This window comes from Salmo salar, chromosome 07 (genome assembly GCF_965601325.2).
Source record: "Salmo salar chromosome 07, fSalSal1, whole genome shotgun sequence".
Classification (NCBI taxonomy): Eukaryota; Metazoa; Chordata; class Actinopteri; order Salmoniformes; family Salmonidae; genus Salmo; species Salmo salar.
In genome coordinates this window covers 28,253,153-28,277,859 of record NC_138297.1, presented here as the reverse complement: position 1 = coordinate 28,277,859, position 24,707 = coordinate 28,253,153, and the positions used below count along the sequence as shown (strand labels likewise).

The 24,707-nt window shown below is 43.6% G+C and overlaps 2 protein-coding genes across 2 annotated transcripts; both read left to right on the top strand.

Annotated features, from left to right (window-relative positions):
- The first annotated feature begins 5,336 nt into the window (after positions 1-5,336).
- Positions 5,337-11,306, top strand: LOC145880014 (myeloid-associated differentiation marker homolog). The gene is made up of 2 exons (XM_082977497.1): positions 5,337-5,441; positions 8,457-11,306. The coding sequence occupies exon 2, from the start codon at positions 8,604-8,606 to the stop codon at positions 9,453-9,455; it is 852 nt and encodes a 283-aa protein (XP_082833623.1). The 5' UTR covers positions 5,337-5,441; positions 8,457-8,603; the 3' UTR covers positions 9,456-11,306.
- Positions 11,307-17,421: 6,115 nt separating this feature from the next.
- Positions 17,422-23,391, top strand: LOC145880013 (myeloid-associated differentiation marker homolog). Its single transcript, XM_082977496.1, has 2 exons — positions 17,422-17,526; positions 20,542-23,391. Exon 2 carries the CDS (start codon positions 20,689-20,691, stop codon positions 21,538-21,540), a length of 852 nt encoding a protein of 283 aa, XP_082833622.1. The 5' UTR covers positions 17,422-17,526; positions 20,542-20,688; the 3' UTR covers positions 21,541-23,391.
- The last annotated feature ends 1,316 nt before the right edge of the window (positions 23,392-24,707 follow it).

Below are 24,707 nucleotides of genomic sequence, written 5' to 3'. Positions count from 1 at the left end.
GGTGACAACAGTTGGTGCGATTATTCGCAAATGGAAGAAACACAAAAGAACTGTCAATCTCCCTCGGCCTGGGGCTCCATGCAAGATCTCACCTCATGGAGTTGCAATGATCATGAGAACAGTGAGTAATCAGCCCAGAACTACACGGGAGGATCTTGTCAATGATCTCAAGGCAGCTGGGACTATAGTCACCAAGAAAACAATTGGTAACACACTACGCCGTGAAGGACTGAAATTCTGCAGCGCCCGCAAGGTCCCCCTGCTCAAGAAAGCACATATACATGCCCGTCTGAAGTTTGCCAATGAACATCTGAATGATTCAGAGGACAACTGGTGAAAGTGTTGTGGTCAGATGAGACCAAAATGGAGCTCTTTGGCATCAGCTCAACTCGCCGTGTTTGGAGGAAGAGGAATGCTGCCTATGACCCTAACACCATCTCCACCGTCAAACATGGAGGTGGAAACATTATGCTTTGGGGGTGTTTTTCTGCTAAGGGGACAGGACAACTTCACCGTATCAAAGGGACGATGGACAGGGCCATGTACCGTCAAATCTTGGGTGAGAACCTCCTTCCCTCAGCCAGGGCATTGAAAATGGGTCGTGGATGGGTATTCCAGCATGACAATGACCCAAAACACACGGCCAAGGCAACAAAGTAGTGGCTCAAGAAGAAGTACATTAAGGTCCTGGAGTGGCCTAGCCAGTCTCCAGACCTTAATCCCATAGAAAATCTGTGGAGGGAGCTGAAGGTTCGAGTTGCCAAACGTCAGCCTCAACCTTAATGACTTGGAGAAGATCTGCAAAGAGGAGTGGGACAAAATCCCTCCTGAGATGTGTGCAAACCTGGTGGCCAACTACAAGAAACGTCTGACCTCTGTGATTGCCAACAAGGGTTTTGCCACCAAGTACTAAATCATGTTTTGCAGAGGGGTCAAATACTTATTTCCCTCATTAAAATGCAAATCAATTTATAACATTTTTGACATGCGTTTTTCTGGATTTTTTTGTTGTTATTCTGTCTCTCACTGTTCAAATAAACCTACCATTAAAATTACAGACTGATCATTTCTTTGTCAGTGGGCAAATGTACAAAATCAGCAGGGTATCAAATACTTTTCCCCCTCACTGTATGATGAGTGAGAAAGTTAGAGGCATCAATATCATACCCCACAAAAAAGCTAACCTCCCCCTGTTATTGTAAGGTTAGCATGTCTTGGGGGAATGATATTTGTGCATCTAACGCTCACTCATTGTTATTCACGATTCATTCAGGGCTATCCGTGATCATGGTAGCATTGCATCATTTCAAATCCAATGTGCTGGAGTGCAGAGCCAAAAATTTATAAAAATGGGCCACTGTCCCAATACTTTTGGAGCTCACTGTATGTGAGAGTCTCAGTAGTCTTGTCATCATGTAGGGTGGGTATCTTTTTAGTACTGTAAGTAATCGCTGTTGTCATTGTTTATTGCTTGCTGTTTTTCTAGCAATTGGTCATGTAGTTTAGTTGATTTGTGTAGTTTTTGTTAATCAACTTAAGCACTTCTTGTTTGGCCACAACTGCGTGGCCAAGCACGACTCCCACACCGTCATTCAGTTTGCTGACGACACAACTGTGGTAGAGCTGATCACCATCAACGATGAGACAGCCTATAGGTAGGAGTTCAGAACTGGCAGTGTGGTGCCAGAACAACAACCTCTCCCTCGATGTGAGCAAAACAAAGGAGCTGATCATGGACTACAGGAAAAGGTGGGCTGAACAGGACCCCATTCACATCGACAGGGCTGTAGTGGAGCGGGTTGAGAGTTTCAAGTTCCTTGGTGTCCACATCACCAACGAACTATCATGGTCCAAACACACTAAGACAGTCGTGAAGAGGGCATGACAAAACCATTTCCTCCTCAGGAGACTGAAAAGATTTGGCATGGGTCCCCAAATCCTTAAAAAGTTCTAAAGCTGCATCACCGAGAGCATCCTGACTGGTTGCATCACCGCCTGGTATGGCAACGACTCGGCATCTGGCCTAACAGTAAGCTTGCTTTTGACCTGCTGTGTTGACTGTTGTCACATGTGATTGGTGTGTTGTTGAACATGAAAGATGACAAGTTCCTATACCTGCTGCTATACTATCCCTAAATGGCTGTCAATGGTCTCTGATCTTCTGTTACTCAATAGCTTGATCATTCTGTGGTCTCCATGGAACATAGCATTTATTCATATTAATCCGGCTAGTATGACAATGTAAATGATGTCAATCTGGCATGAAAACCCTTAGCATTTAAATGTATCTCGCTTGAAGGACAATGTTGGTCCAGTATGTTTGTGTTTGTGTGAATATGTGTGCCTATACGCCATGAAAGTGACTCGCCATTACATCATTCTTCCGGGGTCAGTCCCCTAATTATTTTGAATGGGCTTGGCGATCATATATTACATTCGTGAAAACGCAGTTGTTTAAGATATATATTTATCAAATTATATTTGTGATTGTGGCTGAATTTACTCCTGCCAGATGCCTTTTTATATAATGTTGCGCTGACGAACATTGTGCTACATTTTTGCCCTTTTAAGGCCATTCAAAAAGCTAACAAACATTAGAAAACTACAGGGCTACTTCCTTGAAAATGTTGCGGCACTTTCGATGCACGTTGACACAACCATTGGAACAAAGTGTTGTTGTTTCGTAAACTCCATGTACAGTCGGATGAGATCACGGATGGCCAGCGATCAAGTGTCAGGGTCAGACACACAACAAGTCTCTGTGGCGCAATTGGATAGTGCTTTAGACTGTTAATCTAAAGGTCGGTGGTTCGAGCCCACCCAGGGACGAGAGTTTTCAGTTTGTTGATGCGGATGTGACATCCTGGACCTGTAATGAGATTTCCTGCTGAGGGTCAATGCCAACACAAGCCTCTCTAGTGCAATCAATTTGCATGTTTGACAATCTATCTAAAGATTGGTGCTTCGACACCACCCATGGATGACATTTTTCAGATTGTAGCGATGTGAAACTCCCTGACATCTAGTGATCTTCCATGAGACTTTGGCCTGCTGAGGGTCAATAAAATCACAGGTCTCTGTGGCGCAATTGGTTAGCGCCTTAAGCCGTTAGTTTAAAGGTTGGCGATTTGAGCCCACCCAGAGATGCTATCTTTCCATTTATAGTGATGTGGAAAGACCTTCCTGGACTTACAGTAAGCATGCAGCATGCAGCGTCCAGCATCATAAATGGAAGGAAAATAAATGGAGCTAGGCAAGGAGGAAAGGAAAGGAAGCAAGGAAAGAGTTCACATGAATGTGGTAGGGATTAACCACGGCCAGTAGAGCGGGAAGGAAAGGCAGCTAGGAAATGAGAAAAGGAATCTAGGAAAGAAAAGAAGTTCACATGTCGGTGGTAGGGATTAACCACGGCCAGTAGATGGCGATAGTATTGGCTTTAGTGACAGACTAATTTTAGCAACAGGATGTAGCTGGATACTACTGTTAAAACTATTGCTGAAACTGGACCTGATGGAAACTGTTTCAGCAGACGATGCCTCCCCATACCCTCAAACAGCTTCCACCACTTATCCACACACATCTGGGCCAAGTTCATTAGCCAAACGTTGTCGAACGTTGCAGATAGGAAATGCCATCAGTAGAGCCAACATGATTCCTTGTCCTCCATTACCAAGAAGCACGTTTGTTATAGGTAGCCTAACAGTATTTCAAACAGTTCCAAAACGTTGTCCTGCTGAATGCGCCCCTGGTTAAGCCCCCAATTCCAGTTCCAGACATGACCTACTATAAATGAGACATATGACCAAATTTGGTGTGGAGTTTGTGAGAAAGTGAGGGGATTCGATTAATCTGTCCCGGGCGCCTGGATGGGCGTGTTTTGATTGCCTTCGTTTAGGAACCGGGCTGCCACCCGGGCGTGAGCCAGGTGCCCCGTTTAAAGCCCATGATGAAGTCGGCTCAAAACAAAAGTGACATAATTAAGCACGTGGAGAATGAGTATGATTTTCTGTGTTTTCACATGCAAGAGTGATTGTGTTTGATAAAAACGCATTATTTGCCTTCCCAATAAAAACTAGTTTGAAATTTCAAATATATACGTGTGTGTGTGTGTGTGTGTGTGTGTGTGTGTGTGTGTGTGTGTGTGTATATATATATATTATGGGAAAGAGATGTATCTTCCTGGACGATGCATCATGCTGACTGTTCGATTTGAGAAGGGCGCTGGCCATAGACCGTTGCCCCACGGTTCAGCATAATCGACCACGCCCAGTTCTTCGCTGAGCTAAAGGTAACTGCCAACATAAAGGAAACATCCACATAAAGTGTCACAATGAGGCATTGGGCCACCACGAGCCAGAACAGCTTCAATGCACCTTAGCATATATTCTACAAGTGTCTGGAACTCTATTGCAAGGATGCGACACCATTCTCCCATGTGAAATTCTATAATTTGGTGTTTTGTTGATGGTGGTGGAAAATGCTGTCTCAATCACCACTCCAGAATCTCCCATAAGTGTTCAATTGGGTTGAGATCTGGTGCCGGACACAGCCATGGCATATGGTTTACATAATTTTCATGCATATCAAACCATTCAGTGACAACTCGTGTCCTGTGGATGGAGGCATTATCTTCCCATGGGGGCATGGCCATGGTAGTCAAAATAATAACCTGCCCAGCATTCTATACATGACCCTAAGCATAATGGGATATACAATTCTTATTTAAATGAGGAACCACACACTTGTGTAGAAAGCACTGCATTGTATCCAGTGGTGTAAAGTACTTCAGTAAAAATACTTTAAAGTTCTACTTAAGTAGTTTTTTGTGGTGTCTGTACCCGACTTTACTATTTATATTTTTGATGACTTTTACTTTTACCTCACTACATTCCTGAAGAAAATAATGTACTTTTTACTCCATACATTTTCCCCGACACCCAAAAGTACTCATTACATTTTGAATGCTTGGCAGGACAGGAAAATTGTATAATTCAAACATCATCCCTACTGCATCTGATCTGGCGGACTCATTAAACACATGCGTTGTTTGTAAATTATGTTGGTGGGCCCCTGCCTATCCGTAAATTTTAAAAACAAGAAAATCGTGCCGTCTGGTTTGCTTAATATAAGGAATTTGAAATTATTTATACTTTTACTTTTGATACTTAAGTATATTTAAAACCAACTACTTTTTTTAGTTTTACTCCAGTTGGATTTTACTGAGTGACTTTACTTGAGTCATTTTCTATTAATAAGGTATCATTACTTTTACTCAAGTATGACAATTGGGTACATTTTCCACCACTGGTTGTATACCTAATTTACTCAAGTGTTTCCATTATTTTGGCAGTTACCTGTAGACGAAGTGGTCGCGAGTGTAAAAGTGCGCGCCTCGGCTCCAAAACGGTAACAGGAAGGAAGAAGACCATGCGAGATCAGAGGTAAGAATAACCGTTCTTCTTTAAAATGCTATTTCTATTCCAGTGCAGTCTTGACGAGAAAGAAGGTACAGAAAATACCGTTACTTTCTATTTTTAGTCCAATGAGAATGCCTCAGATACCGTAGCATTAATCTACTTAGGTGCAGTGCGTCGCGTCGGCAACAGCCCTTACGCTTGTGCACTCACTCACTCATCATTGATGATCCGTGTGTGTTGAAAATACCATCAACAAGTCTGGTCATGCTTTGATGAAATTTTCTCCCCATGTGTTTCAGTTTGAACATCCTAAATAACATTCATAGGGAATTTCTCACTGGCATGAAAATAAACAATAAAACCAGCACTCTCCTGCTAAGAATATTGCAATACTTCCTTTTCAAGAGAGAGAGAGGGAGACTTACCATAACTGCACCCATCACATCCTCCTAACCCCCATTTCACCTCAGTTTAGATTTGTTCCCCAGCCTCTAGATATGAGTAACTAGGCCCCCATCTAAAAGAGAAACGGAATATGGTATTGCCAATGTGGGCCAGTTTCCCAGACACAGATTCATCCTAGTCCTGGACTCGTCTAGGAGCAGCCTTGGTCTAATCTGGGTCCAGTAAACAAGCCCAAGGTTTGTTTAACTCAGTTTTATATCACAAACTTGTCATTTCCATGTGGTCTAGGTCTACGGTACAGTAGGCTAGTAGTATCTGGGCCCCTGTAGATGTGAGATGGAGACATTAGTTCAGCTTCCAGTTTTTCTTCCTCGGCCAGAGAGAAAGGGAGGCTCTTTACAGCTCTCCTCTGGCTAATAGACTCAGTAAAGAACTACTTAAAGTAACAAAGCCTTAAAGAAGCCAGGTTTAGAGCTTGACACACTGAAGAGGAAGTCAATGTGTTACTGACAAGCATATGATGAGGATGACTGAAGTATCAGTGTACCTTGCATTCAGTTCATGAGTATATTAAATATGAGTCAAAGGCCGCGTCCATAGGGCTCTGGTCAAAAGTAGTGCACTGTGTAGGGAATAGGGTGCCATTTGGGATGCAGATCACGTCTCGAAGTCTTAGGATCTTAGCTTTGGCCCAATGGAAAGGGATGACGATGATGCTGTGTGACTGACAGTGAACACCAATGCCAATAGAGAGCGACGATGTCAAGGAGGAAGTGCCTTCTCAATTCAGTGTGAATTCACTGGCTTTTTATTTCCTCATTACTGTGTGCCTACTCCCTAGCCTAGTACAAGTCACAGCTAGAATAGCTTTTTCTCTCTGACTGCTATATCTTTCTTAGCGTGAGGAGAAGTGGGTCACATTTTATTTGGATAGTTCGGATAATCCATCTGTAGATGCTTTACAGATGGTCATACTGTACTATCAACAATATCTGTTGATAAGGGTTAGGGTTAGTAGATAGTAAGTTGAAATCTTTCTGATAGACTATAAATAGTCTGTAAAGCATCTACAGATGGACTATCCAAATTAAGGGTTACTGATAAGTGTAACCTACTGGAGGAGTATAACATGTAACCAGGAGGGGGGGGGGGGGGGGGGTGTGTGTGGTAATCAATTAGTAGGCCTAACAACCATAAAGAGCTGGGTTGAACAAAATTAATTTGTGCAAACCGTAGCAAAAACATTTTACACCATACCGAAAGGTTTTGCACTGGTTAGGGGTGTATTCATTCCTCCGATTCTGATGTGATACGTTTCTTAAACGGACGCAAACAAAACAGGGAGGGACTTACCAGAATTTGTTTAATAGAAACTCTTTATTTTTTGTATTTAAAAAAAAATATATATTAAAACCGTACAATCTGCCTGCGGTGAAGCCGCTCAACATTTACGTTACATTCAGTCATCAAGCAGACACTCCCATCCAGAGCGACCCACAGGAGCAACCAGGGTCAAGCACCTCGCCAAAGGGCATGTCGACAGACCTCCCACCAATTTAAATCGGGAACCCGAACCAGAAACCTATCGGCCCAAGCTCCCAACCTGCCAGGCTCTGCAATGCTTGTTTGAACAAGAGATACTTTGAACAAGGTTTAATTTTCAATTAATCGAAAATGAGACGTGGCTATCTGCACAAAGGCAATTTTTAAACAAGGGATGACTTTTTCTAAGTAATCTACTTGAGAACCATTTTGGGTTCAAGTAAAACTTTTGTATAAGTGAAGCTTTTAGAGGATTAGTGCTTTTATATTTAATCTCAGCCCACCCAGTTCATATTCATTATATAGATGGGCACGCTTTATCTTGTCTGGTTTAGCATCCCAGATAAAGCAAAATATTTTTTGCTCATATGATTAGAAAAGCAAATCATCTGGGGTAGGCAATGCCATACGTAAGTGATGTAAACTAAGATAGGACTAAGGAGTTAATCAGTGTAATTTTTTCCATAAATAGACAGGTATTTACTTTTCCATGGTTGCAGGAGCTTGTCTATTTTTATTAGTTCTCTATTGAAATTCATTGTGGAGAGCTCATTTATATATTTTGTTTACTTCACCATCAGACATTGTATAGGTAAACTGCAGGGTCATGAAAAAGTTGTCTTTTAAAGATCCAATACTTAATATGGATCTTTAAATTATACTGAATAAAAATCTAATCACTACATGTAAAGTGTTGTTTCCATGTTTCATGACCTGAAATAAAAGGTCCCTGAAATTTCCCATACGTAGAAAAAACGCATTTCTCTCAATTTGATAGCACGTATTGTCATAGTGAATACAATTCTCTCATGCATTTAAACTTAGAACTGCGAGTCAATCCATGTTGATGTAATGTGTGTACTTAAACTGGGAGAGCATGTAATCAGGCATCTCTCTGGGGAGGGAGGGACATGTAGAGGAAAAGTGACTGGGAACCATTTTCAAGAACTGCTCTCATATATGTAGAACAGTCATGTTAATGGTTTCAGTTTCACAATTTCACAATGGTTTCATTTAATTTATTTCTAAATTGGGATGTTCTGTGATTTGCCTGGCCCCTAAATCTTGCTTTGTTTCTTTATCTCCTTGCAGAACCCTGGATGAGAACAGGACAAGTTCAGAGTCTTTTAATTGTATCTGAGGAAGGGCTCAGAATAATAACTATTACGGTGTTCCAGCTATATTACAGTACATATTCCCCACTCCCCTGTATAACTTGACAGTATAACACCTCCCACCATGCCATTGATTGTGCTGCCCACCTCCCAGCTGCTGTGGGTGCGTGTGGCTGCCCAGTTGTTCTCCTGCGTGGCCTTCAGTGTGGTGGCCCATGAGGCCTCTCTCTCCCACGGGTTAGCAGACTGGTGTGTGTTCTGCTGGGCCTTCAGCTTCTCCGCGACCCTGCTGGTACTGCTGGTGGAGCACTTTGGCCTCCAGACCCGAGCCCCTGTCTCCTGGAAAAACTTCCCCATCACCATGGCCTGCTACGCCACTCTGCTCTGCTTCTCCGCCTCTATCATCTTCCCTGTCTACTTCCTCAAGGGCCAGCAGAACCACGGGGAGGCCCGGGACAGACGCATCGCCTCCACCGTCTTCTCCTGCCTGGCCACAGTGGCCTACCTGTGGGAGGTGACCCTGACGCGGGCGAGGCCGGGCGAGGTGGCGGGCTACATGGCCACGGCTCCAGGCCTGCTCAAGGTGTGCCAGACCTTCGTGGCCTGCATCATCTTCATGCTGGTCAGCGACCCGGTGTCGTACGATCATCACGCAGCGCTCAAGTGGTGCATGGCGGTCTACTGTGTCTGTTTCATCCTGTCGGCGGCCGTGGTGGTGCTGTGTGTCGGGGAGTGTACCGACTTTCTCCCGTTCCCCTTCACACGATTCCTGTCAGCCTATGGCCTGCTGGCTGTTGCCATGTACCTGACTGCCACCATCATCTGGCCCGTGTTCCAGTTCGACAAGAGTTACAGCCACAACGAAACCCGGCAGCAGCCAACACTGTTGATTGTTGCGGTTCTCACCGCTCTCAACTTCCTGCTCTACCTGACCGACCTAGCGTACTCTGCACGCCTGGTGTTTGTCAGTGTGTGAGGGAGGGGAGGGAGAGGGAGGTGGGACAAAAACTACTGTGCACAATTCGTTCAGTTGTGAAAGTATTTCTGCATTGCCTTTATCTTCAACAAGCACCTCTTCAAAGGGGGTGACACTCTAGACCCAAACTGTTATAGACCTATATCCATCCTGCCCTGCCTTTCTAAAGTCTTCGAAAGCCAAGTTAAGAAATAGATCACTGACCATTTCGAATGCCACCATACCTTCTCCGCTGTGCAATCCGGTTTCCGATCTGGTCACGGGTGCACCTCAGCCACGCTCAAGGTACTAAACGATATCATAACCGCCATCGATAAAAGACAGTACTGTGCAGCCATCTTCATCGACCTGGCCAAGGCTTTCGACTCTGTCAACCACCACATTCTTATTGGCAGACTCAACAGCCTTGGTTTCTCAAATGACTGCCTCGACTGGTTCACCAACTACTTCTCAGACCGAGTTCAGTGTGTCAAATCGGAGGGCCGGTTGTCCGGACCTCTGGCAGTCTCTATGGGGGTGCCACAGGGTTCAATTCTCAGGTCGACTCTTTTCTCTATATATATCAACGATGTCGCTCTTGCTACGGGTGATTCCCTGATCCACCTCTACGCAGACGACACCATTCTGTATACATCTGGCCCTTCTTTGGACACTGTGTTAACTAACCTCCAAACGAGCTTCAATGCCATACAACACTCCTTCCGTGGCCTCCAACTGCTCTTAAACGCTAGTAAAACCAAATGCATGCTTTTCAACCGTTTGCTGCCGCACCCGCCCACCCAACTAGCATCACTACTCTGGACGGTTCTGACTTAGAATATGTGGACAACTACAAACTACAGTCTGGCTAGACTGTAAACTCTCCTTCCAGACTCATATTAAACATCTCCAAAATTAAATCTAGAATCGGCTTCCGATTCGCAACAAAGCCCCGTTCACTCACGCCACCAAACATACCCTCGTAAAACTGACTATCCTACCGATCCTCCACTTCGGCGATGTCATTTTACAAAATAGCTTCCAACACTCTACTCAGCAAACTGGATGCAGTCTATCACAGTGCCATCCGTTTTGTCACCAAAGCCCCTTATACCACCCACTGCGACCTGTATGCTCTAGTCGGCTGGCCCTCGCTACATATTCGTCGCCAGACTCACTGGCTCCATGTCATCTATAAGTCTCTGCTACGTAAAGCTCCGCCTTATCTCAGCTCACTGGTCACCCCCAAAGCCAACACATACTTTGGCCGCCTTTCCTTCCAGTTCTCTGCTGCCAATGACTGGAACGATTGCAAAAATCGCTGAAGCTGGAGACTTACATTTCCTTCACTAACTTTAAACATCAGCTATCTGAGCAGATAACCGATCGCTGCAGCTGTACATAGCCCATCTGTAAATAGCCCAACCAACTACCTACCTCATCCCCAAATTGTTTTTATTTACTTTTCTGCTTTTTTGCACACCAGTATTTCTACTTGCACATCATCATCTGCTCATCTATCACTCCAGTGTTAATTTGCTAAATTGAAATTACTCCGCTACTATGGCCTATTTATTGCCTTAACTCCTCACGCCATTTGCACACACTGTATAAAGACTTACTTTTTTTCTATGGTGTTATTGACTGTACGCTTGTTTATCCCATGTGTAACTCTGTGTTTGTGTCGCTTTATATTTTTTATTTTTATTTTATTTATTTATTTTTCTCCAAAAAAACACATTCTGTGACGGACTCAGTTTTTTGGCGGCATGAAGCTTTCATTAGACCAATGAAATTGCCAAACGGGTTAAGGTCAAACAATTTTTTTGTTTACTGTTTAGATTAAATCGAGCGCTCTCAAACTTCCCATCATTCTGATTACGGTAGTCATTTTGTCACCCTCATCATGGCAAAGACACGGAGAAATGCATATGATGCAGCTTTCAAGTTGAAGGCAATTGATCTGGCTGTTGGAAAAGGAAATAGAGCTGCTGCACGGGAGCTTGGTCATAATGAGTCGATGATAAGACGTTGGAAACAGCGGCGTGAGGAATTGACTGAGTGCAAAAAGACAACTAAAGCTTACTGCTAATTTTTTATTTTTTGTTACAAGCCGTGTTTCGTTAATATATTAATGTGGATGCTACCATCATGACGGATAATCCTAAATGAATTGTGAATTACAGTGAGGGAAAAAAGTATTTGATCCCCTGCTGATTTTGTTCGTTTGCCCACTGACAAAGAAATGATCAGTCTATAATTTTAATGGTATGTTTATTTAAACAGTGAGAGACAGAATAACAACAAAAAAATCCAGAAGAACGCATGTCAAAAATGTTATAAATTGATTTGCATTTTAATGAGGGAAATAAGTATTTGACCCCCTCTCAATCAGAAAGATTTCTGGCTCCCAGGTGTCTTTTATACAGGTAACGAGCTGAGATTATGAGCACACTCTTTAAGGGATTGCTCCTAATCTCAGTTTGTTACCTGTATAAAAGACACCTGTCCACAGAAGCAATCAATCAATCAGATTCCAAACTCTCCACCATGGCCAAGACCAAAGAGCTCTCCAAGGATGTCAGGGACAAGATTGTAGACCACAAGGCTGGAATGGGCTACAAGACCATCGCCAAGCAGCTTGGTGAGAAGGTGACAACAGTTGGTGCGATTATTCGCAAATGGAAGAAACACAAAAGAACTGTCAATCTCCCTCGGCCTGGGGCTCCATGCAAGATCTCACCTCATGGAGTTGCAATGATCATGAGAACAGTGAGTAATCAGCCCAGAACTACACGGGAGGATCTTGTCAATGATCTCAAGGCAGCTGGGACTATAGTCACCAAGAAAACAATTGGTAACACACTACGCCGTGAAGGACTGAAATTCTGCAGCGCCCGCAAGGTCCCCCTGCTCAAGAAAGCACATATACATGCCCGTCTGAAGTTTGCCAATGAACATCTGAATGATTCAGAGGACAACTGGTGAAAGTGTTGTGGTCAGATGAGACCAAAATGGAGCTCTTTGGCATCAGCTCAACTCGCCGTGTTTGGAGGAAGAGGAATGCTGCCTATGACCCTAACACCATCTCCACCGTCAAACATGGAGGTGGAAACATTATGCTTTGGGGGTGTTTTTCTGCTAAGGGGACAGGACAACTTCACCGTATCAAAGGGACGATGGACAGGGCCATGTACCGTCAAATCTTGGGTGAGAACCTCCTTCCCTCAGCCAGGGCATTGAAAATGGGTCGTGGATGGGTATTCCAGCATGACAATGACCCAAAACACACGGCCAAGGCAACAAAGTAGTGGCTCAAGAAGAAGTACATTAAGGTCCTGGAGTGGCCTAGCCAGTCTCCAGACCTTAATCCCATAGAAAATCTGTGGAGGGAGCTGAAGGTTCGAGTTGCCAAACGTCAGCCTCAACCTTAATGACTTGGAGAAGATCTGCAAAGAGGAGTGGGACAAAATCCCTCCTGAGATGTGTGCAAACCTGGTGGCCAACTACAAGAAACGTCTGACCTCTGTGATTGCCAACAAGGGTTTTGCCACCAAGTACTAAATCATGTTTTGCAGAGGGGTCAAATACTTATTTCCCTCATTAAAATGCAAATCAATTTATAACATTTTTGACATGCGTTTTTCTGGATTTTTTTGTTGTTATTCTGTCTCTCACTGTTCAAATAAACCTACCATTAAAATTACAGACTGATCATTTCTTTGTCAGTGGGCAAATGTACAAAATCAGCAGGGTATCAAATACTTTTCCCCCTCACTGTATGATGAGTGAGAAAGTTAGAGGCATCAATATCATACCCCACAAAAAAGCTAACCTCCCCCTGTTATTGTAAGGTTAGCATGTCTTGGGGGAATGATATTTGTGCATCTAACGCTCACTCATTGTTATTCACGATTCATTCAGGGCTATCCGTGATCATGGTAGCATTGCATCATTTCAAATCCAATGTGCTGGAGTGCAGAGCCAAAAATTTATAAAAATGGGCCACTGTCCCAATACTTTTGGAGCTCACTGTATGTGAGAGTCTCAGTAGTCTTGTCATCATGTAGGGTGGGTATCTTTTTAGTACTGTAAGTAATCGCTGTTGTCATTGTTTATTGCTTGCTGTTTTTCTAGCAATTGGTCATGTAGTTTAGTTGATTTGTGTAGTTTTTGTTAATCAACTTAAGCACTTCTTGTTTGGCCACAACTGCGTGGCCAAGCACGACTCCCACACCGTCATTCAGTTTGCTGACGACACAACTGTGGTAGAGCTGATCACCATCAACGATGAGACAGCCTATAGGTAGGAGTTCAGAACTGGCAGTGTGGTGCCAGAACAACAACCTCTCCCTCGATGTGAGCAAAACAAAGGAGCTGATCATGGACTACAGGAAAAGGTGGGCTGAACAGGACCCCATTCACATCGACAGGGCTGTAGTGGAGCGGGTTGAGAGTTTCAAGTTCCTTGGTGTCCACATCACCAACGAACTATCATGGTCCAAACACACTAAGACAGTCGTGAAGAGGGCATGACAAAACCATTTCCTCCTCAGGAGACTGAAAAGATTTGGCATGGGTCCCCAAATCCTTAAAAAGTTCTAAAGCTGCATCACCGAGAGCATCCTGACTGGTTGCATCACCGCCTGGTATGGCAACGACTCGGCATCTGGCCTAACAGTAAGCTTGCTTTTGACCTGCTGTGTTGACTGTTGTCACATGTGATTGGTGTGTTGTTGAACATGAAAGATGACAAGTTCCTATACCTGCTGCTATACTATCCCTAAATGGCTGTCAATGGTCTCTGATCTTCTGTTACTCAATAGCTTGATCATTCTGTGGTCTCCATGGAACATAGCATTTATTCATATTAATCCGGCTAGTATGACAATGTAAATGATGTCAATCTGGCATGAAAACCCTTAGCATTTAAATGTATCTCGCTTGAAGGACAATGTTGGTCCAGTATGTTTGTGTTTGTGTGAATATGTGTGCCTATACGCCATGAAAGTGACTCGCCATTACATCATTCTTCCGGGGTCAGTCCCCTAATTATTTTGAATGGGCTTGGCGATCATATATTACATTCGTGAAAACGCAGTTGTTTAAGATATATATTTATCAAATTATATTTGTGATTGTGGCTGAATTTACTCCTGCCAGATGCCTTTTTATATAATGTTGCGCTGACGAACATTGTGCTACATTTTTGCCCTTTTAAGGCCATTCAAAAAGCTAACAAACATTAGAAAACTACAGGGCTACTTCCTTGAAAATGTTGCGGCACTTTCGATGCACGTTGACACAACCATTGGAACAAAGTGTTGTTGTTTCGTAAACTCCATGTACAGTCGGATGAGATCACGGATGGCCAGCGATCAAGTGTCAGGGTCAGACACACAACAAGTCTCTGTGGCGCAATTGGATAGTGCTTTAGACTGTTAATCTAAAGGTCGGTGGTTCGAGCCCACCCAGGGACGAGAGTTTTCAGTTTGTTGATGCGGATGTGACATCCTGGACCTGTAATGAGATTTCCTGCTGAGGGTCAATGCCAACACAAGCCTCTCTAGTGCAATCAATTTGCATGTTTGACAATCTATCTAAAGATTGGTGCTTCGACACCACCCATGGATGACATTTTTCAGATTGTAGCGATGTGAAACTCCCTGACATCTAGTGATCTTCCATGAGACTTTGGCCTGCTGAGGGTCAATAAAATCACAGGTCTCTGTGGCGCAATTGGTTAGCGCCTTAAGCCGTTAGTTTAAAGGTTGGCGATTTGAGCCCACCCAGAGATGCTATCTTTCCATTTATAGTGATGTGGAAAGACCTTCCTGGACTTACAGTAAGCATGCAGCATGCAGCGTCCAGCATCATAAATGGAAGGAAAATAAATGGAGCTAGGCAAGGAGGAAAGGAAAGGAAGCAAGGAAAGAGTTCACATGAATGTGGTAGGGATTAACCACGGCCAGTAGAGCGGGAAGGAAAGGCAGCTAGGAAATGAGAAAAGGAATCTAGGAAAGAAAAGAAGTTCACATGTCGGTGGTAGGGATTAACCACGGCCAGTAGATGGCGATAGTATTGGCTTTAGTGACAGACTAATTTTAGCAACAGGATGTAGCTGGATACTACTGTTAAAACTATTGCTGAAACTGGACCTGATGGAAACTGTTTCAGCAGACGATGCCTCCCCATACCCTCAAACAGCTTCCACCACTTATCCACACACATCTGGGCCAAGTTCATTAGCCAAACGTTGTCGAACGTTGCAGATAGGAAATGCCATCAGTAGAGCCAACATGATTCCTTGTCCTCCATTACCAAGAAGCACGTTTGTTATAGGTAGCCTAACAGTATTTCAAACAGTTCCAAAACGTTGTCCTGCTGAATGCGCCCCTGGTTAAGCCCCCAATTCCAGTTCCAGACATGACCTACTATAAATGAGACATATGACCAAATTTGGTGTGGAGTTTGTGAGAAAGTGAGGGGATTCGATTAATCTGTCCCGGGCGCCTGGATGGGCGTGTTTTGATTGCCTTCGTTTAGGAACCGGGCTGCCACCCGGGCGTGAGCCAGGTGCCCCGTTTAAAGCCCATGATGAAGTCGGCTCAAAACAAAAGTGACATAATTAAGCACGTGGAGAATGAGTATGATTTTCTGTGTTTTCACATGCAAGAGTGATTGTGTTTGATAAAAACGCATTATTTGCCTTCCCAATAAAAACTAGTTTGAAATTTCAAATATATACGTGTGTGTGTGTGTGTGTGTGTGTGTGTGTGTGTGTGTGTGTGTGTGTATATATATATATTATGGGAAAGAGATGTATCTTCCTGGACGATGCATCATGCTGACTGTTCGATTTGAGAAGGGCGCTGGCCATAGACCGTTGCCCCACGGTTCAGCATAATCGACCACGCCCAGTTCTTCGCTGAGCTAAAGGTAACTGCCAACATAAAGGAAACATCCACATAAAGTGTCACAATGAGGCATTGGGCCACCACGAGCCAGAACAGCTTCAATGCACCTTAGCATATATTCTACAAGTGTCTGGAACTCTATTGCAAGGATGCGACACCATTCTCCCATGTGAAATTCTATAATTTGGTGTTTTGTTGATGGTGGTGGAAAATGCTGTCTCAATCACCACTCCAGAATCTCCCATAAGTGTTCAATTGGGTTGAGATCTGGTGCCGGACACAGCCATGGCATATGGTTTACATAATTTTCATGCATATCAAACCATTCAGTGACAACTCGTGTCCTGTGGATGGAGGCATTATCTTCCCATGGGGGCATGGCCATGGTAGTCAAAATAATAACCTGCCCAGCATTCTATACATGACCCTAAGCATAATGGGATATACAATTCTTATTTAAATGAGGAACCACACACTTGTGTAGAAAGCACTGCATTGTATCCAGTGGTGTAAAGTACTTCAGTAAAAATACTTTAAAGTTCTACTTAAGTAGTTTTTTGTGGTGTCTGTACCCGACTTTACTATTTATATTTTTGATGACTTTTACTTTTACCTCACTACATTCCTGAAGAAAATAATGTACTTTTTACTCCATACATTTTCCCCGACACCCAAAAGTACTCATTACATTTTGAATGCTTGGCAGGACAGGAAAATTGTATAATTCAAACATCATCCCTACTGCATCTGATCTGGCGGACTCATTAAACACATGCGTTGTTTGTAAATTATGTTGGTGGGCCCCTGCCTATCCGTAAATTTTAAAAACAAGAAAATCGTGCCGTCTGGTTTGCTTAATATAAGGAATTTGAAATTATTTATACTTTTACTTTTGATACTTAAGTATATTTAAAACCAACTACTTTTTTTAGTTTTACTCCAGTTGGATTTTACTGAGTGACTTTACTTGAGTCATTTTCTATTAATAAGGTATCATTACTTTTACTCAAGTATGACAATTGGGTACATTTTCCACCACTGGTTGTATACCTAATTTACTCAAGTGTTTCCATTATTTTGGCAGTTACCTGTAGACGAAGTGGTCGCGAGTGTAAAAGTGCGCGCCTCGGCTCCAAAACGGTAACAGGAAGGAAGAAGACCATGCGAGATCAGAGGTAAGAATAACCGTTCTTCTTTAAAATGCTATTTCTATTCCAGTGCAGTCTTGACGAGAAAGAAGGTACAGAAAATACCGTTACTTTCTATTTTTAGTCCAATGAGAATGCCTCAGATACCGTAGCATTAATCTACTTAGGTGCAGTGCGTCGCGTCGGCAACAGCCCTTACGCTTGTGCACTCACTCACTCATCATTGATGATCCGTGTGTGTTGAAAATACCATCAACAAGTCTGGTCATGCTTTGATGAAATTTTCTCCCCATGTGTTTCAGTTTGAACATCCTAAATAACATTCATAGGGAATTTCTCACTGGCATGAAAATAAACAATAAAACCAGCACTCTCCTGCTAAGAATATTGCAATACTTCCTTTTCAAGAGAGAGAGAGGGAGACTTACCATAACTGCACCCATCACATCCTCCTAACCCCCATTTCACCTCAGTTTAGATTTGTTCCCCAGCCTCTAGATATGAGTAACTAGGCCCCCATCTAAAAGAGAAACGGAATATGGTATTGCCAATGTGGGCCAGTTTCCCAGACACAGATTCATCCTAGTCCTGGACTCGTCTAGGAGCAGCCTTGGTCTAATCTGGGTCCAGTAAACAAGCCCAAGGTTTGTTTAACTCAGTTTTATATCACAAACTTGTCATTTCCATGTGGTCTAGGTCTACGGTACAGTAGGCTAGTAGTATCTGGGCCCCTGTAGATGTGAGATGGAGACATTAGTTCAGCTTCCAGTTTTTCTTCCTCGGCCAGAGAGAAAGGGAGGCTCTTTACAGCTCTCCTCTGGCTAATAGACTCAGTAAAGAACTACTTAAAGTAACAAAGCCTTAAAGAAGCCAGGTTTAGAGCTTGACACACTGAAGAGGAAGTCAATGTGTTACTGACAAGCATATGATGAGGATGACTGAAGTATCAGTGTACCTTGCATTCAGTTCATGAGTATATTAAATATGAGTCAAAGGCCGCGTCCATAGGGCTCTGGTCAAAAGTAGTGCACTGTGTAGGGAATAGGGTGCCATTTGGGATGCAGATCACGTCTCGAAGTCTTAGGATCTTAGCTTTGGCCCAATGGAAAGGGATGACGATGATGCTGTGTGACTGACAGTGAACACCAATGCCAATAGAGAGCGACGATGTCAAGGAGGAAGTGCCTTCTCAATTCAGTGTGAATTCACTGGCTTTTTATTTCCTCATTACTGTGTGCCTACTCCCTAGCCTAGTACAAGTCACAGCTAGAATAGCTTTTTCTCTCTGACTGCTATATCTTTCTTAGCGTGAGGAGAAGTGGGTCACATTTTATTTGGATAGTTCGGATAATCCATCTGTAGATGCTTTACAGATGGTCATACTGTACTATCAACAATATCTGTTGATAAGGGTTAGGGTTAGTAGATAGTAAGTTGAAATCTTTCTGATAGACTATAAATAGTCTGTAAAGCATCTACAGATGGACTATCCAAATTAAGGGTTACTGATAAGTGTAACCTACTGGAGGAGTATAACATGTAACCAGGAGGGGGGGGGGGGGGGGGGTGTGTGTGGTAATCAATTAGTAGGCCTAACAACCATAAAGAGCTGGGTTGAACAAAATTAATTTGTGCAAACCGTAGCAAAAACATTTTACACCATACCGAAAGGTTTTGCACTGGTTAGGGGTGTATTCATTCCTCCGATTCTGATGTGATACGTTTCTTAAACGGACGCAAACAAAACAGGGAGGGACTTACCAGAATTTGTTTAATAGAAACTCTTTATTTTTTGTATTTAAAAAAAAATATATATTAAAACCGTACAATCTGCCTGCGGTGAAGCCGCTCAACATTTACGTTACATTCAGTCATCAAGCAGACACTCCCATCCAGAGCGACCCACAGGAGCAACCAGGGTCAAGCACCTCGCCAAAGGGCATGTCGACAGACCTCCCACCAATTTAAATCGGGAACCCGAACCAGAAACCTATCGGCCCAAGCTCCCAACCTGCCAGGCTCTGCAATGCTTGTTTGAACAAGAGATACTTTGAACAAGGTTTAATTTTCAATTAATCGAAAATGAGACGTGGCTATCTGCACAAAGGCAATTTTTAAACAAGGGATGACTTTTTCTAAGTAATCTACTTGAGAACCATTTTGGGTTCAAGTAAAACTTTTGTATAAGTGAAGCTTTTAGAGGATTAGTGCTTTTATATTTAATCTCAGCCCACCCAGTTCATATTCATTATATAGATGGGCACGCTTTATCTTGTCTGGTTTAGCATCCCAGATAAAGCAAAATATTTTTTGCTCATATGATTAGAAAAGCAAATCATCTGGGGTAGGCAATGCCATACGTAAGTGATGTAAACTAAGATAGGACTAAGGAGTTAATCAGTGTAATTTTTTCCATAAATAGACAGGTATTTACTTTTCCATGGTTGCAGGAGCTTGTCTATTTTTATTAGTTCTCTATTGAAATTCATTGTGGAGAGCTCATTTATATATTTTGTTTACTTCACCATCAGACATTGTATAGGTAAACTGCAGGGTCATGAAAAAGTTGTCTTTTAAAGATCCAATACTTAATATGGATCTTTAAATTATACTGAATAAAAATCTAATCACTACATGTAAAGTGTTGTTTCCATGTTTCATGACCTGAAATAAAAGGTCCCTGAAATTTCCCATACGTAGAAAAAACGCATTTCTCTCAATTTGATAGCACGTATTGTCATAGTGAATACAATTCTCTCATGCATTTAAACTTAGAACTGCGAGTCAATCCATGTTGATGTAATGTGTGTACTTAAACTGGGAGAGCATGTAATCAGGCATCTCTCTGGGGAGGGAGGGACATGTAGAGGAAAAGTGACTGGGAACCATTTTCAAGAACTGCTCTCATATATGTAGAACAGTCATGTTAATGGTTTCAGTTTCACAATTTCACAATGGTTTCATTTAATTTATTTCTAAATTGGGATGTTCTGTGATTTGCCTGGCCCCTAAATCTTGCTTTGTTTCTTTATCTCCTTGCAGAACCCTGGATGAGAACAGGACAAGTTCAGAGTCTTTTAATTGTATCTGAGGAAGGGCTCAGAATAATAACTATTACGGTGTTCCAGCTATATTACAGTACATATTCCCCACTCCCCTGTATAACTTGACAGTATAACACCTCCCACCATGCCATTGATTGTGCTGCCCACCTCCCAGCTGCTGTGGGTGCGTGTGGCTGCCCAGTTGTTCTCCTGCGTGGCCTTCAGTGTGGTGGCCCATGAGGCCTCTCTCTCCCACGGGTTAGCAGACTGGTGTGTGTTCTGCTGGGCCTTCAGCTTCTCCGCGACCCTGCTGGTACTGCTGGTGGAGCACTTTGGCCTCCAGACCCGAGCCCCTGTCTCCTGGAAAAACTTCCCCATCACCATGGCCTGCTACGCCACTCTGCTCTGCTTCTCCGCCTCTATCATCTTCCCTGTCTACTTCCTCAAGGGCCAGCAGAACCACGGGGAGGCCCGGGACAGACGCATCGCCTCCACCGTCTTCTCCTGCCTGGCCACAGTGGCCTACCTGTGGGAGGTGACCCTGACGCGGGCGAGGCCGGGCGAGGTGGCGGGCTACATGGCCACGGCTCCAGGCCTGCTCAAGGTGTGCCAGACCTTCGTGGCCTGCATCATCTTCATGCTGGTCAGCGACCCGGTGTCGTACGATCATCACGCAGCGCTCAAGTGGTGCATGGCGGTCTACTGTGTCTGTTTCATCCTGTCGGCGGCCGTGGTGGTGCTGTGTGTCGGGGAGTGTACCGACTTTCTCCCGTTCCCCTTCACACGATTCCTGTCAGCCTATGGCCTGCTGGCTGTTGCCATGTACCTGACTGCCACCATCATCTGGCCCGTGTTCCAGTTCGACAAGAGTTACAGCCACAACGAAACCCGGCAGCAGCCAACACTGTTGATTGTTGCGGTTCTCACCGCTCTCAACTTCCTGCTCTACCTGACCGACCTAGCGTACTCTGCACGCCTGGTGTTTGTCAGTGTGTGAGGGAGGGGAGGGAGAGGGAGGTGGGACAAAAACTACTGTGCACAATTCGTTCAGTTGTGAAAGTATTTCTGCATTGCCTTTATCTTCAACAAGCACCTCTTCAAAGGGGGTGACACTCTAGACCCAAACTGTTATAGACCTATATCCATCCTGCCCTGCCTTTCTAAAGTCTTCGAAAGCCAAGTTAAGAAATAGATCACTGACCATTTCGAATGCCACCATACCTTCTCCGCTGTGCAATCCGGTTTCCGATCTGGTCACGGGTGCACCTCAGCCACGCTCAAGGTACTAAACGATATCATAACCGCCATCGATAAAAGACAGTACTGTGCAGCCATCTTCATCGACCTGGCCAAGGCTTTCGACTCTGTCAACCACCACATTCTTATTGGCAGACTCAACAGCCTTGGTTTCTCAAATGACTGCCTCGACTGGTTCACCAACTACTTCTCAGACCGAGTTCAGTGTGTCAAATCGGAGGGCCGGTTGTCCGGACCTCTGGCAGTCTCTATGGGGGTGCCACAGGGTTCAATTCTCAGGTCGACTCTTTTCTCTATATATATCAACGATGTCGCTCTTGCTACGGGTGATTCCCTGATCCACCTCTACGCAGACGACACCATTCTGTATACATCTGGCCCTTCTTTGGACACTGTGTTAACTAACCTCCAAACGAGCTTCAATGCCATACAACACTCCTTCCGTGGCCTCCAACTGCTCTTAAACGCTAGTAAAACCAAATGCATGCTTTTCAACCGTTTGCTGCCGCACCCGCCCACCCAACTAGCATCACTACTCTGGACGGTTCTGACTTAGAATATGTGGACAACTACAAACTACAGTCTGGCTAGACTGTAAACTCTCCTTCCAGACTCATATTAAACATCTCCAAAATTAAATCTAGAATCGGCTTCCGATTCGCAACAAAGCCCCGTTCACTCACGCCACCAAACATACCCTCGTAAAACTGACTATCCTACCGATCCTCCACTTCGGCGATGTCATTTTACAAAATAGCTTCCAACACTCTACTCAGCAAACTGGATGCAGTCTATCACAGTGCCATCCGTTTTGTCACCAAAGCCCCTTATACCACCCACTGCGACCTGTATGCTCTAGTCGGCTGGCCCTCGCTACATATTCGTCGCCAGACTCACTGGCTCCATGTCATCTATAAGTCTCTGCTACGTAAAGCTCCGCCTTATCTCAGCTCACTGGTCACCCCCAAAGCCAACACATACTTTGGCCGCCTTTCCTTCCAGTTCTCTGCTGCCAATGACTGGAACGATTGCAAAAATCGCTGAAGCTGGAGACTTACATTTCCTTCACTAACTTTAAACATCAGCTATCTGAGCAGATAACCGATCGCTGCAGCTGTACATAGCCCATCTGTAAATAGCCCAACCAACTACCTACCTCATCCCCAAATTGTTTTTATTTACTTTTCTGCTTTTTTGCACACCAGTATTTCTACTTGCACATCATCATCTGCTCATCTATCACTCCAGTGTTAATTTGCTAAATTGAAATTACTCCGCTACTATGGCCTATTTATTGCCTTAACTCCTCACGCCATTTGCACACACTGTATAAAGACTTACTTTTTTTCTATGGTGTTATTGACTGTACGCTTGTTTATCCCATGTGTAACTCTGTGTTTGTGTCGCTTTATATTTTTTATTTTTATTTTATTTATTTATTTTTCTCCAAAAAAACACATTCTGTGACGGACTCAGTTTTTTGGCGGCATGAAGCTTTCATTAGACCAATGAAATTGCCAAACGGGTTAAGGTCAAACAATTTTTTTGTTTACTGTTTAGATTAAATCGAGCGCTCTCAAACTTCCCATCATTCTGATTACGGTAGTCATTTTGTCACCCTCATCATGGCAAAGACACGGAGAAATGCATATGATGCAGCTTTCAAGTTGAAGGCAATTGATCTGGCTGTTGGAAAAGGAAATAGAGCTGCTGCACGGGAGCTTGGTCATAATGAGTCGATGATAAGACGTTGGAAACAGCGGCGTGAGGAATTGACTGAGTGCAAAAAGACAACTAAAGCTTACTGCTAATTTTTTATTTTTTGTTACAAGCCGTGTTTCGTTAATATATTAATGTGGATGCTACCATCATGACGGATAATCCTAAATGAATTGTGAATTACAGTGAGGGAAAAAAGTATTTGATCCCCTGCTGATTTTGTTCGTTTGCCCACTGACAAAGAAATGATCAGTCTATAATTTTAATGGTATGTTTATTTAAACAGTGAGAGACAGAATAACAACAAAAAAATCCAGAAGAACGCATGTCAAAAATGTTATAAATTGATTTGCATTTTAATGAGGGAAATAAGTATTTGACCCCCTCTCAATCAGAAAGATTTCTGGCTCCCAGGTGTCTTTTATACAGGTAACGAGCTGAGATTATGAGCACACTCTTTAAGGGATTGCTCCTAATCTCAGTTTGTTACCTGTATAAAAGACACCTGTCCACAGAAGCAATCAATCAATCAGATTCCAAACTCTCCACCATGGCCAAGACCAAAGAGCTCTCCAAGGATGTCAGGGACAAGATTGTAGACCACAAGGCTGGAATGGGCTACAAGACCATCGCCAAGCAGCTTGGTGAGAAGGTGACAACAGTTGGTGCGATTATTCGCAAATGGAAGAAACACAAAAGAACTGTCAATCTCCCTCGGCCTGGGGCTCCATGCAAGATCTCACCTCATGGAGTTGCAATGATCATGAGAACAGTGAGTAATCAGCCCAGAACTACACGGGAGGATCTTGTCAATGATCTCAAGGCAGCTGGGACTATAGTCACCAAGAAAACAATTGGTAACACACTACGCCGTGAAGGACTGAAATTCTGCAGCGCCCGCAAGGTCCCCCTGCTCAAGAAAGCACATATACATGCCCGTCTGAAGTTTGCCAATGAACATCTGAATGATTCAGAGGACAACTGGTGAAAGTGTTGTGGTCAGATGAGACCAAAATGGAGCTCTTTGGCATCAGCTCAACTCGCCGTGTTTGGAGGAAGAGGAATGCTGCCTATGACCCTAGAACACCATCTCCACCGTCAAACATGGAGGTGGAAACATTATGCTTTGGGGGTGTTTTTCTGCTAAGGGGACAGGACAACTTCACCGTATCAAAGGGACGATGGACA